General features: G+C 35.9%; 3 protein-coding genes across 3 annotated transcripts; all 3 read left to right on the top strand.

The window, feature by feature from the left end:
* Window positions 1–326: 326 nt before the first annotated feature.
* On the top strand, window positions 327–4,778 carry LOC149956358 (acetylcholinesterase-like). The gene is made up of 3 exons (XM_090166880.1): window positions 327–769; window positions 1,987–3,113; window positions 4,562–4,778. The coding sequence occupies exons 1-3, from the start codon at window positions 395–397 to the stop codon at window positions 4,776–4,778; spliced, it is 1,719 nt and encodes a 572-aa protein (XP_090023006.1). The 5' UTR covers window positions 327–394.
* A 5,255-nt stretch (window positions 4,779–10,033) lies between these two features.
* On the top strand, window positions 10,034–12,539 carry LOC149956357 (acetylcholinesterase-like). Its single transcript, XM_090166878.1, has 3 exons — window positions 10,034–10,420; window positions 11,543–12,481; window positions 12,531–12,539. The coding sequence occupies exons 1-3, from the start codon at window positions 10,034–10,036 to the stop codon at window positions 12,537–12,539; spliced, it is 1,335 nt and encodes a 444-aa protein (XP_090023004.1).
* A 64-nt stretch (window positions 12,540–12,603) lies between these two features.
* LOC149956356 (acetylcholinesterase-like) lies at window positions 12,604–16,036 on the top strand. The gene is made up of 2 exons (XM_090164712.1): window positions 12,604–12,669; window positions 15,790–16,036. Exons 1-2 carry the CDS (start codon window positions 12,638–12,640, stop codon window positions 16,004–16,006), a joined length of 249 nt encoding a protein of 82 aa, XP_090020838.1. The 5' UTR covers window positions 12,604–12,637; the 3' UTR covers window positions 16,007–16,036.
* Window positions 16,037–16,632: the final 596 nt, after the last annotated feature.

The following is a 16,632-nucleotide window of genomic DNA, read 5'->3' as shown; positions in this document are numbered from 1 at the left end:
TGTTTACTAAAAAATAGTCTAAATCGTTACTAGAGACTTTCAACGTTAAGCCCCACCACAAAGATTATTTATTTAAAAGTTCATAATCTACATTTAAATTTGAAAATATAAAATAAGGAAATTTTTGAAGAACTAAAACCATTTATATTTTCATCTTACAATAAGTCACATCTCGCGACATTTCCCAAAAAAAAAATTCTTCTGATATTAAATATTTTTCTAGTCAAAATTATCTTTTGTGATGTCAAAACTTCCCTGTTTGGTCTTTCATTTAGAAAATGTAAAATTTTATAATAATTTAATGGACAAAATATGTTTCGTTCAAGGACTAAGAAGTTATTCGTTCTAAGTAAACGTTGTCTGGCATTTTAATTTGAGCCCTCGATCAAAAAAGATGAGGATCTTTGAAATCGCGTTGATTTTATGCGGGACTGGATTTGGTCAAATTAACGGTCTTCCAGCCAGTAGCGTCGTGAAAATCGAGACCGGTTTGGTTCGGGGTATCGAGAAAGTGTCCACGCTGGGAAAGCAGTTGGTGGTGTTTTACGGGATTCCATTCGCCGAACCCCCCGTGGGAAGACTTCGCTTCAAGCCACCGGTTGCCGCCAAGAGCTGGACCAATGTCCTGGACGCCACTTCGGTCACACCCCATTGTGTCCAAAAGAGATTTCCTTTTAAACTGCCTACTGATTATTTGAAAACATTTGACATCCCGATCGCCGCCAAACCATCGGAAGATTGTCTGCATCTCAACGTATTTGTACCAAAGGTAAAACCTCGTGAAAAATCTTCACAATTAAGACAGTCTGTTCAGTTTCGTTTTATCTGGATTTTTGTCCAATACTGCAAAATGTAGAAATTCTGGTGTATAATTATGAACAATCAAAGAATGATATGAAATCTTTTTCATTACCTTATAGTTCTAGAATTTAATTTTAGACTTAGGTCGGGCGCCTAGGAACGTTTTGGAATGAAGTATATAGTTTTAAATACAAAATTTGAATACCGGATTAAAATATCATTATAATTATAAATTGGTAAAAACTACTTTATAAAGAAAAATTGCTGCTTAAAATTAATTTATTATAAAAATTGGTAAAAATGAATTTATTATAAAAATTTTGCAAAAGTTATTTTTTAGAAAAAATTGGTAAAAATTAATAAATATTAATTTATAAGTAAAAATTGGTTAATATTTATTTTTAAGTAATAAAATTAATTGGTCAAAATTAATTTATAAGTAAACCTTTATACATATTAATTTAAAAGTAAAAATTGATAAAAATTAATTTATTATAAAATTTTAGAAAAAACCAAAATTAAAAACTTAAACAAAATTATAATTAAGATTTAAAAAAATAATTAAAAGTTATATATTTATAATTAAAAATGTGGAAAAATTAATATATAAGTAAAAAGCTGGAAAAAATAATAAAGCCTGGTAATATTTAAGTAAAAAGCTGGAAAAATTAATATAACCTGTTAATATATAAGTAAAAAGCTGGAAAAGTTAATATAGCCTGGTAATTTATTTTACATAGCTAAATTATTTTTAAATAAAGTTCAAACGTGATTGTGGCCATTTAAGCCTAAAATGAAAAGGTTAAGAAAAAGAGAGTTAGGACTAACAAAATAAAGGCCCTTACTTCTGAGAAAATCGAAAAATATACATAGGCGTACCCTAATGGATTGGGTCATATTGAGTATTATTTTAAGGACTTTGGCCGGCCGAATTTACTATAAGGCACATGAAGCACAGTGCTTAGGGCCCACGAAGGAGAGTTTAGGGTCGACCAGCTCATTTTAATATCCAGCATTTTTGCTGAAGTACATCATAGGATATTGCAGCAGTTTACAAGTTTTACGGTAGTTGTATTATATGTAACATAATCCCTCATAACATTGTCACTTTTCGCCTCGAGGAGGGAAAGCAAAAATAGTGGGTTGAAATTGTGGAAATTGTAAAACGTTCCATTCTCTTGACAGAACTTACCGGAAAAAGCGACAGTACTTGTTTGGATATACGGAGGTGGTTTTTCTCGAGGTGGTTCAAATGTACCTCTTTACGAAGCTTCAACCTTGTCTACCGAAGGGAATATCATCGTGGTGACGTTCAACTACAGAGTGGCATCGTTCGGGTTCCTGTTCATGGACCACCCCGACGCGCCCGGAAATGTCGGTCTGATGGACCAAGTGTTGGCTTTGGAATGGGTTCAACGGAACATTGGCTTCTTCGGCGGAGATCCCGGTTCGGTGACCTTGACTGGTCAAAGCGCGGGCTCTTCCAGTGTCGGTTACCATCTCCTGCTTCCTCAGAGCCGCCACTTGTTCCACAGAGCCATCATGCAAAGCGGAGCACCACACGCCGGTTTCGCCTTCGACACAAAGTCAGTTTTACTCAGACGAGCTTCGCAATTTGCCTCCAACGTCGGTTGCCCTTCAAACGTCGCCAGTCCGGAAAAGGTTCTCGAGTGCCTGCGAGAAAAAGATGCTTTCGAGTTAATGGAAAATGAACCTCAGACAGGTTACGATACCGTCTACATGTTCAAGCCGGTGGCAGATGGGACCTTCATTGCTGATCACCCTTTGAAGATATTGAACAACGCCACAAATATCCACAAAGTGGACATACTGATTGGGTCCGTGAAAGACGAGTCTTCCATATTATTGGCCGCTTTAGACCCACTAACTTTCCGGTTCCGAGAACAGTTTCGAACATCGATGACTGATTTCACGCACGTGGCCACTGGCATTTTAGCGCTAACATCCGCGACCACCGACGTGGTCCAGGCAGTTTACGAGAACCCTTCTAAGGTACACGACCCTGACCTTGCTCGCGATATGACCATCAGGATGTGCAGCGATAGCTTTTTCGATTGTCCTCTGGCTGATGTCGAAGAGGTATACGCCGCCAACGGCCTCAACGTCTTCAAGTATTACTTCATTTACCGACCAGAAGACTTACCGGTCCCAAGATGGCTCGGAGCTCATCACGGTTCCGATTTGATGTACACTTTCGGACATATGTTAGACCCTGCTAAAAACAGGTCAGAATTTGAAAAACAATTCACCAGACGAATTATGCGCTACTGGATAAACTTCGCCAAAACTGGGTAAGACGGAAAAAGGAAATTACTTTTTAATATCTTTAATAATATGAAAGAAATAATAGATTTAAGCGACTTTTAATTATTGGTCGGGCTAACAGTCCTTCTTTTAGCAGTCAAATTGAGAGAAACTTCGAAGAATGCGTTGTATAAGAAAGTTCTTCGAAACCAAAAATCAAATAATCTTTAGAACATTTCATGATAATCATTTAATCATTTTATCATTAATCCTAAAACAAACATTTGGTAATATTACTGTTAGGTCTAAAGTGGTGCCTAGGGTATTAGCCTAGCTGATAAAATAAAATAAATTAAATGGATTAATACTTCGTAGTATCTTGATACCGAGGAAAACAGTACATTATGCGGTTTGTCAAATATTCACTTGACCACCATCAACGTGGTAATGTCATAGCAATGACAACGAGACCACACCCACGAGCAACTTTCGAATAATTATTTTCATAATTAAGTGATTATATAAACATCTCTAGCCCTAATCCAAAGTTTTTCGCAGTCGCTGAATAACCATCCTTAATTGTAGAAAACAAATTGCCCCTGAATGCTACGCTTTCTTTCGGTTAAACAATATATAATTACATTTATCTTGAATTTTAAAGTTTCGATTCATGGTTCCATTTTAAAATGGTAAAAAAGATTTATGATAAAAAAAACTGCTACTTCATGGAATTAAAAAATATTTTCATCAAAATAAATATTTTTTAATTCCATGAAGTAGCAGTTTTTTTATAAGTACATTTACTTACCAGGAGACTATCCGAGGTGGTTATCACCGATTTTGTTGAAACTCGGGGGTCAGGTAGATCTTATGGTAGTTTGGTAGTATGAAAATTGGCCAAGGGAAAAGTTGCAATTAGCTTTAGTTTTCCTATGGCAACCGAAAATGTTATTAACCTCTCAAAACGAAAAAGTCTGAATTTAAAAAAGCATGGGATTTTCTCGGTTTCACAGGATACTTACTTAAAAAATTTTAAAAATAAAATTTTCAAAACTTACTCAAAAAGATAAATTTGACCTATTTTGGTTAAATTTATCAAGGATTTTCGGTAAAATTTATCAGTTTTGGTTCAATTTTAACAAAATTTGGGTAACCGAGAAAATCCCATACTTTTTTAAATGGAGAGGTCAAAAACATATTCGGTTGCCATGGTAAAACAAAAGCCCATTGCAATTTTTTCCTTAATGAATTTTCATACTACCATAAGGTCTACCTAACCCCCGAGTTTCAATAAAATCGGTGATAACCACATCGGGTAGTCTCCTTGTTAGATTTCCCCATTTTTGAAGGCTTTTCCTTAATAATTATTATTGAAATTAAGTTGAATTGGTGAAACGTTTGTCGTTGTAGGGGGGTTTTTATACATCTGTAATAAAAATTGAAGGTTGGCGGATTTCTGTCTTAAGAGTGATCTGAAGGTGACTTCTTCTTACAGAAACCCAAATGACGAGGCGACTAAAATATTATGGCCTCGATACACGGCGGAGAACGAAGAGTACTTGGTGTTGCATCCCAATTCGACGGCCGTCGGACATCATTTCAAGAAGAAAATTTGTACTTTTTGGAGGAAAATTATTCCTTTGTTACTTCAAATCCAAAAACCAACCAAACAGGAAGAGTTTGTAGTGGATTTGTCCAGAAGTAACACTTAGCAGGAGTTATCGGTCCAATTTAAAAATTATGAATTTGTAGAGGAATTTTTTGATTTATTAACAATATTCCTTTAAATGAAGTAACATTGGCCTTCTTGTTTAGATGTATCGGACGCGTCACTCGTGACGTAGAAGTGGCGTTTCACTATGATAGCCAATAGACGCTAGCATAAACTCAATTTATGTATTATTCAACTTGTTAAAAAGTTCCACGCGCGTCTTGATATTTTAGCGTAAACGGGCTCGAGCGATTTCACGCGTGCTCCCTGAAGTAAAATAAATGCGCGTGCCTTGTACGCTAAAATATGAAAGAGCGCGTGGAACATTTTAACAAGTTGAACAAGACATGAATTAAAATTCAAGGAGTCGCCCTTTTTATAAAGATCTAACCTTCAAAACTGAACTCCTACGTATCTCGTGACGAAAGCGATAAATTAAAACAAGTTCGGCAAGCGTAATGACTTTATAGAAAGGCATATTCTTAATTTCATTTATTTCACTTAGAGTTCGGCGTTTGGATAGAAATAACCGTTTTATTGGTTTTTATCCATAACCGAAAATTATCCGGAATAAAATCTAATTTTTTTCATATTAAATCGTTTTATAACCGCGAAAAATATACATAAATAAACAGTTACCCGAAATGTTTACGAATAATCGAAATTTTGGTGGTTAATTTATCTGTTTCACAGAGCGCTATTTTTACTGCATTTATGTCAGGAACGAATCTAAGCAACTTAAAACATACAATTGGGTATCCACACGTTTCCTGGTGCACTCTTTTAGAATATTTAGGCCGGACCTTATTTGTCAAGCATGTCGTAGTCGATAATACTACTATATTAGACAAAGAGCGAAAAGAATTGAATATAAATATAATTTCATAATTTTATTTAATAAATTGATAAGTTAGCAATTAAAAATTACAAATCATATAATTTAAATATTTTTTAAATATACATAATTATATAACACATAATTAACAATAATTATTGTGTAAATTAAACTTTTAACTTTTGATATTATTTTATTTCAGTATATAAATATTTGTATCAGTTAGTTTTAACTTGTACCTTCGCCTTGAAGGCTTATCGGCCTAAGTACCGCTTATCGGTTTAATTTAATAAATAAATATATTTTAGTTTCCCCAAACGTTGTTGGTCTTTTTGACCTCTTCAGCCGTGTTCATTGTTACCTTTAGACCAACGGTGGTTCTCGTTTTCAAATATTTGTTTTAAACCTTTAAAATTTTAAGACGACATTTGTAGTGGCATTTCAATCAACAGAGGGCGCCATGAAATGTTTCGTAGGCGGGGCCTGATAAATATGTAGTAGATCATGCCCCCACACACACATGCTACGTTTATTTATTTGCTCACACATTACACAAAAACGTTGCTGAGATTTGGCGCGTGAACCGTCGAAGAAAATGAATCGTAATTCTGTAAGGAATACTTCTTTCACTACCAAATTTTGTCATATTATCTTAATAAAAGTAATTCATTGTAATGTTATCATTTATTATAATAATAGCAGTATATTACAATTACAGTATACACTTATTGGACCCTGTGTTTTGTTCGTTAATAAAATGAAATTAAAACAAAAATGACATATTTTACAATTTTAATTAAATTTTAACTAAATTACAGATTTAGTATTATTTATTGGAAGAATATTATTGTAGGCATATTTATTGGTATTAGGCATAATTCTATTTAAAATATTTGAAATTCGTAGGTCGCCGTGAAAACACTTCATATTTCTGTTATCGGGGGATTGCAATTTATAAACAAACATTGAAGAATTTCGGGACATTGTAACGTTTTAAAATTGTATTCAAGGTTACATCGTTTTTATACTTCCTTAAGGTTGGCGAATAATGTAAAGTAATTTTAGGACTACCGGCTGTTAGGAAAGATATATCTTTCTTTGGATAGTTTAAATTTTCGCTAAGTTTATGTTACTGAACAATAAACTTGAATTTGTATAGAGCTACAAGACAAGGAAAAGATTAAATTTGCTTAGAAATTTTCCAAGTAGTTTATTTGCTTAATAATTATTTAAATAACATTATTAGTAAATAAAAGTTTAGAATGAAAATACGCCCCAATCTTTAAGATTTTCTTGTCGATTCAATATTTTGTCGTTAATATTAATTTAATTTTTCTTTCGTTTTCATAATATATTAAACGATTATTATTTTATAATTATTGATTGGTATATTATTTTGGTAGCTCCGTAAATTTAAATTATATAGTTCGTATAGAATTGGTCAATATTCAGGAAGTGATTGTTTTGAATGTGTAAAGAGTTTATGGTCTGAATAATAATTTAAATAACATTATTAGTAAATAAAAGTTTAGCATAAAAAATTCGTTCGAATCTTTAACATTTATTTGTAGATTCAATATTATGTCGTTGATTTTATTTTTTGTTGTTTTCTTGATATATTAAACGATTATTGTTTTATCATGATTGATTGGTATATTATTTTGGTGTCTCCATAAATTTAAATTATAAAGTTCGTCTTGAAGTTATCAACAGTTAGGAAGTGATTTAACAATTTTATAAATATTATGGCCAGCGGATAATTGTGAGAGTTTTGAATGTGCAAAGAGGGCGGGATTTCTCAAATACATTGACCAAAAGGAGACCTAAAAAAGAGCCCTGAGGTCAGTGGCGCACCCAGGAAGGAAAATGTTAATTAAAACCACTAATGAACTATAATACAGTTAAATTACGCGAAAAGATTTTTTTCATAAGAAAAAGGGGGAAAAAGGCTAAGCCCTATCAAATTTAAAGTTATGATCAAATATATCTTCGAGTCAAAAACCAATTAAAATGGAATTATTGGGAGTTGAAGATGGACGGTAATTGGTCTCTAATTTGACGGATCGCCTTGAAATCCTTTCTTGGAGATTGAAGATATTATCAAAGGTACAACCTTTGATAATTAAATTCGGTAAAAAATCTTTTCCGGGTACAGTCGTTGGTTTCAACTTCTTAATAGCTTCTTCAACATAATTTCTGGTGATATGCGAGTTAAAGATATTATTTGGTAGTATATCGGGCAATTTATTAACGTCGCTATGCGGATAAATATGAATTTGCAATTCATAGGTAATATCTACATTGCTGTTGAGTAGTTGGCCATTATTCATAAGTTGAGAAACTTCTTTCTATCTCGGTCGACTGAATCAGGTTTAGAGAATTCCTGGAAAGTAAGATGTTAGCAACTGCCTAGGGCCTCCGAAAATTTTAGGAGACATTGGGGCCTACGATTCCATATAATAGGGCCTACGAAGGTCGGAAAAGTCGTGAAATGAGAGATTTTAAAACGGCCTTGCAACTGTCTAGTGTATTCAGTTGAGATCGCGCGCTTTAATTTCCTGTGTAAGTATTTCTTCAGTTTTTGAGCTTTTGTGAGGCCATCCGAGAACCAACTGGGCAAAGATAGTTTATTTTACCTCTTGGAGACAGTGGAGTTTATAGATTTTGTAGGAATATAGTTCCATGGCATACATGTACTAAATGTGTGTGGATAGTCTTCCTCGAATATTAGTCAGTAGTTCGAGTAAGGTTGACGCGAGTGTCCGGAATATCATGATCCGTTATAGAAGAAAACGGGATGATATTTATCCTGTTTCACAAAGTCCAGGGTAAATTTTCTTTTGATTATCGAAACAAATTAAGATCCAATATATTTCCCTCAAAGTTACGTAATTGGTTCTTTTGAGTTAAGTATAAATATAATGAGAAATGTAACGAAATGTAATGTAATGTAACGTTAAGTAACGTAATGTAATATATGTATATTAAAATATATTATAGATACATTCAGAGACCATATATACTGCGTGTATCACAACGCCAAGCTGTGTTAACAAAGGGGACAATATACTTTGCACTTTTCAGGGGGCCATGCCCCCCCCCCAAAATAGTTGATATTTACGATGAGTATCATTTTAATATACGTGTAAGAAATCAATACAGCTTACTGTTTACATGCCATCAAGGTCTTTTACATGCAAGAGATACTGCAACTAAAGAAGAGCTATACGTAACGTATACCTGCGGAGATAAATTTGCCAGAGCTTTAACAGCGGAACTTCGGCCGTTAACTATATGCTAAAGCTCTTGCAGCTGCAGGCCGAGTCACTGACTCACTTCTGGAAAATCGAGACCCGTATTCGGAGATAAATTTCAAAGCCGCGGCAGCTGCAGCGCTTAACGGCGAGGCGTTGACGGCCGTTTTCATTCCTTCTTCTAGAGGAGGCAAGGGCGCGAGCCAGGCCAATGGAAAATGTACGATACATTGTGTTTTTTTTATTAAACTTCAGGAAATGTTATTGTTATTTATAATTACAATTTATAACTACACAAAAACCTCGTTTTTGGCGCTGCTTCAACTTGTTTTTGGTGCACGTATGCCGCTATGCGATTATGGTAAGTCACAAGTATCTTAGTGATAAAATTATTTTAGTAAACCTATTTATGAAATTACGGTTGTAGTGCAACTGTTCAACGATGGCGTCGTAATTTTCGTCGAAACTAAACCTAGTAGGCCTATATATAACGGACAAACAATAAGTTTTATGGGAACTTTAGAATATCAAATGCAAGTGCTTTCTTATAAAATATTCTAAAAATGTCTAAAAAGCTGTATAGAGTTTTATGGTTTTATAGAAGGCCTATGGTGCACTAATACCTACTGTGCCATGGGTGGACTCTCTTGACCTAAATCAAGGCCCAGTATTCCTCTTTCCCCTTCACCACCTTTCTAGTACTGTAAGTAGTATTACGGTGCATGGGTATACAAATCCACAAGTGTCTGTTTTCTATGTCTTGAAAAAAATCTACGACGGTGGCCCTCCCTAAAATATTTGTCTGGAGCCGCCCATGGCACTTTTGGTATTGAATACTTCGGTCTAGGCAAACTTTGTCTCTTAACCTTCACACTCCCGCATACGGCTTGAGGAAAATACAATAGAATCAAAAATGAAACACTTCGCTAAAACTGTAAATTTAATTTTTAAAATGGTTGTAAAAGGTGTTTTTCGTCACGCATGAGACTTCCATTCTAACAAGCGCAACAACTGTATTATTTTATTTCCCTGTCTACTATTTCCAACATTGAAGTTTAATTAAATAAAAATTCGGGATTTCATTAACCAAAGACCACTTAAATGCGAAATATTTACTCTTTAAAATATAATGATAAGAATTATTTTGAAAGTTCCAACGGCAGGATGATGTGGTTCGGAAGGAACTGGGTAGCGCCAGCCCTTGTTAAAACCGCGATGTTCTTGCTGGTGATTAAATTCGGTGAGTGTGGGAACGTAGTGAAAATCGAGACCGGTTTGGTTCGGGGTATCGAGAAGGTGTCCACGCTGGGAAAGCAGTTGGTGGTGTTTTACGGGATTCCATTCGCCGAACCCCCCGTCGGGAAACTTCGCTTCAAGCCACCGGTGGCCGCCAAGAACTGGACCAATGTCTTCGACGCCACTTCTCTCAAGTCCGGCTGCATACAATCGACACTTCCAATTAGAATTCTGGATCGGAGTAATCTCAGATTTGAAGTGGATTCTGTTACGAATCCTTCGGAGGACTGTCTTCATGTGAACGTGTACAAGCCAAAGGTAAGTGTTACTAGTAGCGTAAGTAACGCAATAAATATAACTGGACGATTTCGGAGTGATTGCGTAAAAATAGTTTTCGTTTGAGGAAACTAGTCACACCATACTATCTTCATTGGTGAGCTTACTGCCAAATTACTATGATTGCGATATAGAAGCCAAAAACGTAGGAGATACTTGTAATAGTCAATTTAAATATTCAATTTAATTATTTACATTTGCTTTCGCAAAGTGAACGTTATTTTTAATGTTGAAAACCTTGTTTTCAATAAACCTTTGCGGATGCTTTAAATAGGTTACTGGCGGCAGTTTTTGGTTCCCCATTACCTGACGTTTCCAAAGACTAGTAACAGCTCGCGAATAATTGTTAGTCTTAAGCCACGTAATCACTATAATTGCTTATTTGCTCATTCACGTAGGGAGAGAACGAAGCGTAATATTTATATTAATTTAACTAATTTCCAAATGAAGTAAAACCTTCGGTCCTAAACGCCAAACGGGCAATCTCGGAAATTCCTTAAACCAATAATTTATTTATACGTCGGGATAATGATTATGTAGATTTTTCGCCTAGCTCCCAAACCCTCTCATGCTCAAACATGCTCCTTTACCTTAAAAATATCAAAATCTACCATAAGGCGTCTAAATCCTTTCGTCATAGTCATTGATCCCTAAGAGATATATTGTACGTAATTAAGGTCATAAGTAATACCAGAAGCGCATAAAATGTTTCTTCCAAGCTCCATGCATCGAACAACTTTAACTTATAAAATTAATTATAAATTTTAAAATTTTGTTCCATGGTTATTTTGAATAGTAAAAATTTTTAAAAAAGACTGATACTTCATGGAGTTTTAAAATATTTTATTTATTTACAAATATTAGAAGCTTTCGGACCGTGGTCCTTCCTCAGCTAGAAAAATGTATAATTGACTAGCTGAGGAAGGACCACGGTCCGAAAGCTTCTAATATTTGTAAATAAATAAAATATTTTAAAACTCCATGAAGTATCAGTCTTTTTTAAAAATTTTAACAATTATAAAATTAACATTACTTATGACCAAATGTCTTCTGGTAGTACGCAATGCGCTTTAACTTTTAGTCCTGATGTAATATTTATTTCAGACTTTACCAGAGAAATCAACGGTCATCGTTTCGATCCACGGCGGTGGTTTTTCCGCTGGGGCTGCAGAAATGTCTTTGTACGATGCCTCAACTTTGTCCACCGAGGGGAATGTCATCGTGGTGACGTTCAACTACAGAGTGGCGTCGTTCGGGTTCCTGTTCATGGACCACCCCGACGCGCCCGGAAATGTCGGTCTGATGGACCAAGTGTTGGCTTTGGAATGGGTTCAACGAAACATTGGCTTCTTCGGTGGAGATCCCGGTTCGGTGACCTTGAGTGGTCAAAGCGCGGGCTCTTCCAGCGTCGGTTACCATCTTCTGCTTCCTCAGAGCCGCCACTTGTTCCACAGAGCCATTATGCAAAGCGGAGCATCTCACGCCAGTTTCGCCTTCGAGACAAAGTCCGTTTTACTCAGACGAGCTTCGCAATTAGCCTCCAACGTCGGTTGCCCTTCAAACGTCGCCAGCGCGGAAAACGTTCTCGAGTGTCTGCGAGGAAAGGACCCTTACGAATTGATGGACAATGAACCTGATGTGCGATACGGAAACTTCTACGTGTTCAAACCGGTGGCTGATGGAAACTTTATTTACGACCATCCGTTGAATATACTAAATAACGCAACGGCTATCAACCAAGCGGACATACTGACGGGTTCCGTGAAAGATGAGGCATCCATTTTTTTGTCATCATTTTATCCGTTCGTTTTCGAGCTACGGGATCAGTTTCAAATATCGGTGAGCGACATGAACAAGGTCTTCAGTGACGTATTTGATCTCAGAGGCGTCACTGCCGACATCGTGAGAGCGATTTACGAGAACCCTTCTAAGAAAGACGATCCCAATGTCTTCAGAGACATGACAATGGAGGTCTGTAATGACGTTGCCTTCCATTGTCCTCTGGCGGACGTCGAAGAAGTCTACGCCGCCAACGGCCGAAATGTCTTTAAGTATTACTTCACTTACCAACCAGACGACGTACAATTCCCAGAGTGGTTAGGAGTTACTCACGGGTCAGATCTGCAGTACAGCTTTGGACACACTTTGGATCCCGCTGACCACCGACCAGATTTCGAAAAACAATTCACCCGGCGATTTATGCGATACTTGACCAATTTCGCCAAAACTGGGTAAGACTTTTTAAAAAAAAGTAATTAAAAAACTTTAAATACATATTCATACAACGCTCCATTGGCGAATGCTTCTGCAGAATCAGGCGGTGCTTAAACTATGTCGAATGTTAGACATTGGGCGCATTTTAAAATGTATTGGCTGGTTAACCACCACCAATTCTACGAGAACCCTGAGCATCACCATAGTCTTGTTAATACGCCACGTACCATAATAGTTGTATTCCATTTTCAGTAATTAAAAAAAACTGTGTTAAGGCTGGTACTCAGTAAGTTAAAAAACACCACGACGGCGAGCATCGACGCAAAAAATTATATTTGGCCTTAGGAGAGTTTTTAGTATTTTTTCCTTTAGCACAGGCAAGTTGTATTGGAACCCGGAAAAAATGGGAACAAGCAACTCTCAACGGTTTTGGGTTCTAAATGGTCTCCTTATCATGTAAAAAAAGTTATACCACTTTATGTGAAGGGGAACATGTCTAAAAATGGCCGCCATTTTGTCTATTTTTAGTTTTTTGACGTTCTTGCGTGAACGATACTACATAGGCCTATAGTTCCTTAGGCAAAGTTGTTCAGACTATAATTGTCTATCGTGCCATATCTCATTTGTTAACATAGCATGAGCGCCACCTGGTGGGCATAGACTGAACATGTGTAACAACCGAAATCTACCCTTTTTTAGTTTTTTTTAACATGCTTGCGTGAACGATACTATATTGGCCAATAGCTCCTATAGCAAAGTTGTCAAGAAACACATTTGCTATCGTTTGATATATTATTTGTTAAAATAGCGTAAGCACCTCCTGGTGGGAAAAGATGGAGACAAGGTCCCTATGAACCCTTCACAGCTTTTCAATCGTATTATTTGTACTAACACAACTACAGAAGATTTAAAGGAATGTTTCAAATACGAACTGTCTTCATTCCCTTCCTCAATTTTTGTTGATGGGTACTTGAGAAAAACCACCAAGTCTAATCTTTTGAAGGAACCAGATAAACTTGAAACTCCAACTAATTCGGTCATACAGAATGTTAATAACATCTTTGTGATTGATAGTGGGCATTTACTATACAAAGTTGTTTGGCACCGACCTTCAACTTACTCCAATATTGTAGAACAGTACATTCACTCCTCAAAATATCACCACGGATCAAATAATTCGAATATTACAGTAGTATTTGACGGCTATGATTTAGAACACAGAAGTACCAAGTCGAAAGAACACCCAAAGAGACCAAAAAAATATTCCAGATATAGTTATTAAACCAGAACTGTTTTTCTCAGTACCTCAAAGCGATTTCCTCTCAAACTTGAACAAGAAAAAGGCACTCGTAAAAGATCTCGTAAGGAATTGGTAAAAGGCTAAAATTAATGTCACTCACGCTCCCTCGGACGCAGATACTGTATTAATAACAACTTCGTTAGGACTGAAACGAAGAAATAACCACGTATTTATTGTTGCTGACGACACAGATATAATGGTTTTGCTAATATATCATTGTAAAAAAAAGGATTTTTTATGATAAGACCTGGAAAAAATTCCAAACCTGACAAAATTACAGATATTCACAGTTTGAAGACGAAACTTTTCGGCCTTTTATCCATGCCTTTTCGGGTTGCGAAACTACGTCTTCTTTTTATAAGAAAGGAAAGAATAGAGTCCTTAAACTTTTCGTGGATAACCCAAGTTTAATTCAAAATGCAAAATTCTTCAACATAAGAAACTCAGATCGTCAAGAGCTTATGAAAGCTGGAGAGGTAATTATTTTAAAACTTTACGGTGCAAATGCTAGAACCAAAACTCTTCACGAACATAAATTTCTTACGTACAACTTCGCTTCGAAGCAACTTTTGAAAAGTTCTTTTGAATTAGCCTCGCTTCCTCCCACGTCGCAAGCTGCAAAAAATCATATCAAAAGGGTATACTACCAAACCCAAGAATGGCTAGGGGAAAGTTTGGAACCCGAATTATGGGGTTGGAAAATATATAATAACGTTTTGGAACCTATTCGTTCCGAAGTAGCTCCAGCTCCGGAAAGGATTTTACATTTTATATTTTGTGGATGTAAAGTTAGTAACTGCGGTAAAGCTTGTTCTTGTCGAAAATATGGCATAAACTGTTGGGCCATGTGCGGTGAATGCAACGGAATCGGCTGTCTCAACTCTTATAAAGAAAATGAGGAACAGAATGAAGACGTGTCCGATTGTGAAGAATTATAACAAACAAAAATATATTTAATATTTATGTTTCATCTTAAAATAGTTACTTAAACTTATATAAAATTTGCTATAGGAGCTATTGGCCAATATAGTATCGTTCACGCAAGAATGTCAAAAAAAAACAAAAAAGGGTAGATTTCGGTTGTTACACATGTTCAGTCTATGCCCACCAGGTGGCGCTCATGCTATGGTAACAAATGAGATATGACACGATAGACAATTATGATCTGCACAACTTTGCCAAAGGAACTATAGGCCTATGTAGTATCGTTCACGCAAGAACGTCAAAAAACTAAAAATAGACAAAATGGCGGCCATTTTTAGACATGTTCCCCTTCGCATAAAGTGGTATAATTTTTTTTACATGATAAGGAGACCATTTAGAACCCAAAACCGTTGAGAGTTGCTTGTACCCATTTTTTTCCGGGTTCACTGGAAATTTATTTTATTTTGACTGTGCTACTTATGAAATTGCAAATTAAATATACTGGCTACTAATAAGATACCATTGTCCAATTCTGAAGGTCGTGTATTGTTTAAATTGGCTGCGTCCACTGTCCAGTAAAAGAGGCCGTAAAGTGTCGCCCCCTTTCGTTGCAGGAAATCAGTTTAACCGTTGAAAAAATCTATGTTGATACACACAAAAGAGGCGTGTACATTTAGATATTTTAACTTTATTTTGTTCAATCGAAAAGATGTTAATCATAATTTATCAAAAACATTTTGATGTTAAGCTTTGGTTGGACCAAATACAATATGTCGGACTTATCTGCCAACAACGACATCTATTGAGCCATCAAGGTACTCCACTAGGGAGGCCACTGGCTCTAATGGGTGTAAAGCTATCGTGTGACAGTGCCTTAAGTCTACGGTGTTAAAAAAACGTTGACATATTGCAGGAACCCAAACGGCGAGGACACGAAAATAGTTTGGCCTCAATACACGGCGGAAAACGAAGAGTACTTGGTGTTGCATCCCAATTCGAGCGCAGTCGGTGGTCATTTCAAGAAGAAAATTTGCACTTTTTGGAGGAAAATTATTCCCCAGTTACTTCAAATCCAAAAACCAATTGAAGGAAAAACGCCCATTGGAGATATCTCCAGGAGTAACACTTGACACACTCATTTAAAAATAAGTTAAAATAAATGTAAGAATACTTGTATATAACACCATATGTAACATAATAACAAGTAATTATAATTAAATAATTTAAATTTCGCGCCATTTTCGTCTCTTTTGTCGAATTAGTAAAACCATAAGTGGATAATATGGTTACATAAGATGATAATTGTGACACTTTCTATTCTTCACATGCAAAAATTTGACTGAGAGATATTCACAAGACAGACTGCATTACGGGCTTCGTCGCCGTTTTGCGTCCGCTTGCTAACGCGTCACACGTAGCCTTTGAAAGCGCCTCGCTAGGGGGATATTTTCATCTGTTGATGGCGTCACTCCGTTACTAGCTCTCAGTGAAATATGCCCCAAAGTGACAACCTTATGGAACAATATTATAGACTTATGATAAAACCAACACCCCAACGCCCGTCCGATTTTTATATATATAATTTTAGGATACATTAGACGATACTAAACATTTCCAGGTCAATATTATTTTGCGGAAATGAAAATACGTGGAGATATTAATATTGTAATATTTATGTGTTTTAGCATTTCTTTTCGGCAAAATTCGGCCCGCCTTATTGTGGTAGGTGATGTAGAATACGCGATGGGCATAAAAT

The sequence above is a fragment of the Leiobunum rupestre genome, chromosome 2 (genome assembly GCF_980474605.1).
Source record: "Leiobunum rupestre chromosome 2, qqLeiRupe1.1.hap1, whole genome shotgun sequence".
NCBI lineage: Eukaryota > Metazoa > Arthropoda > Arachnida > Opiliones > Sclerosomatidae > Leiobunum > Leiobunum rupestre.
The sequence above is the reverse complement of the archived record's forward strand: the minus strand, read 5'-3'. Positions and strand labels throughout refer to the sequence as shown.

Coding starts and splice junctions, on each gene's coding strand:
- LOC149956358 (XM_090166880.1), top strand. CDS start 395: ATGAGGATCTTTGAAATCGCGTTGATTTTATGCGGGACTGGATTTGGT. Junction 770..1,986: donor TCAACGTATTTGTACCAAAG/GTAAAACCTCGT, acceptor TTCTCTTGACAG/AACTTACCGGAAAAAGCGAC. Junction 3,114..4,561: donor ATAAACTTCGCCAAAACTGG/GTAAGACGGAAA, acceptor TTCTTCTTACAG/AAACCCAAATGACGAGGCGA.
- LOC149956356 (XM_090164712.1), top strand. CDS start 12,638: ATGCGATACTTGACCAATTTCGCCAAAACTGG. Junction 12,670..15,789: donor ACCAATTTCGCCAAAACTGG/GTAAGACTTTTT, acceptor GACATATTGCAG/GAACCCAAACGGCGAGGACA.
- LOC149956357 (XM_090166878.1), top strand. CDS start 10,034: ATGTGGTTCGGAAGGAACTGGGTAGCGCCAGCCCTTGTTAAAACCGCG. Junction 10,421..11,542: donor TGAACGTGTACAAGCCAAAG/GTAAGTGTTACT, acceptor TATTTATTTCAG/ACTTTACCAGAGAAATCAAC.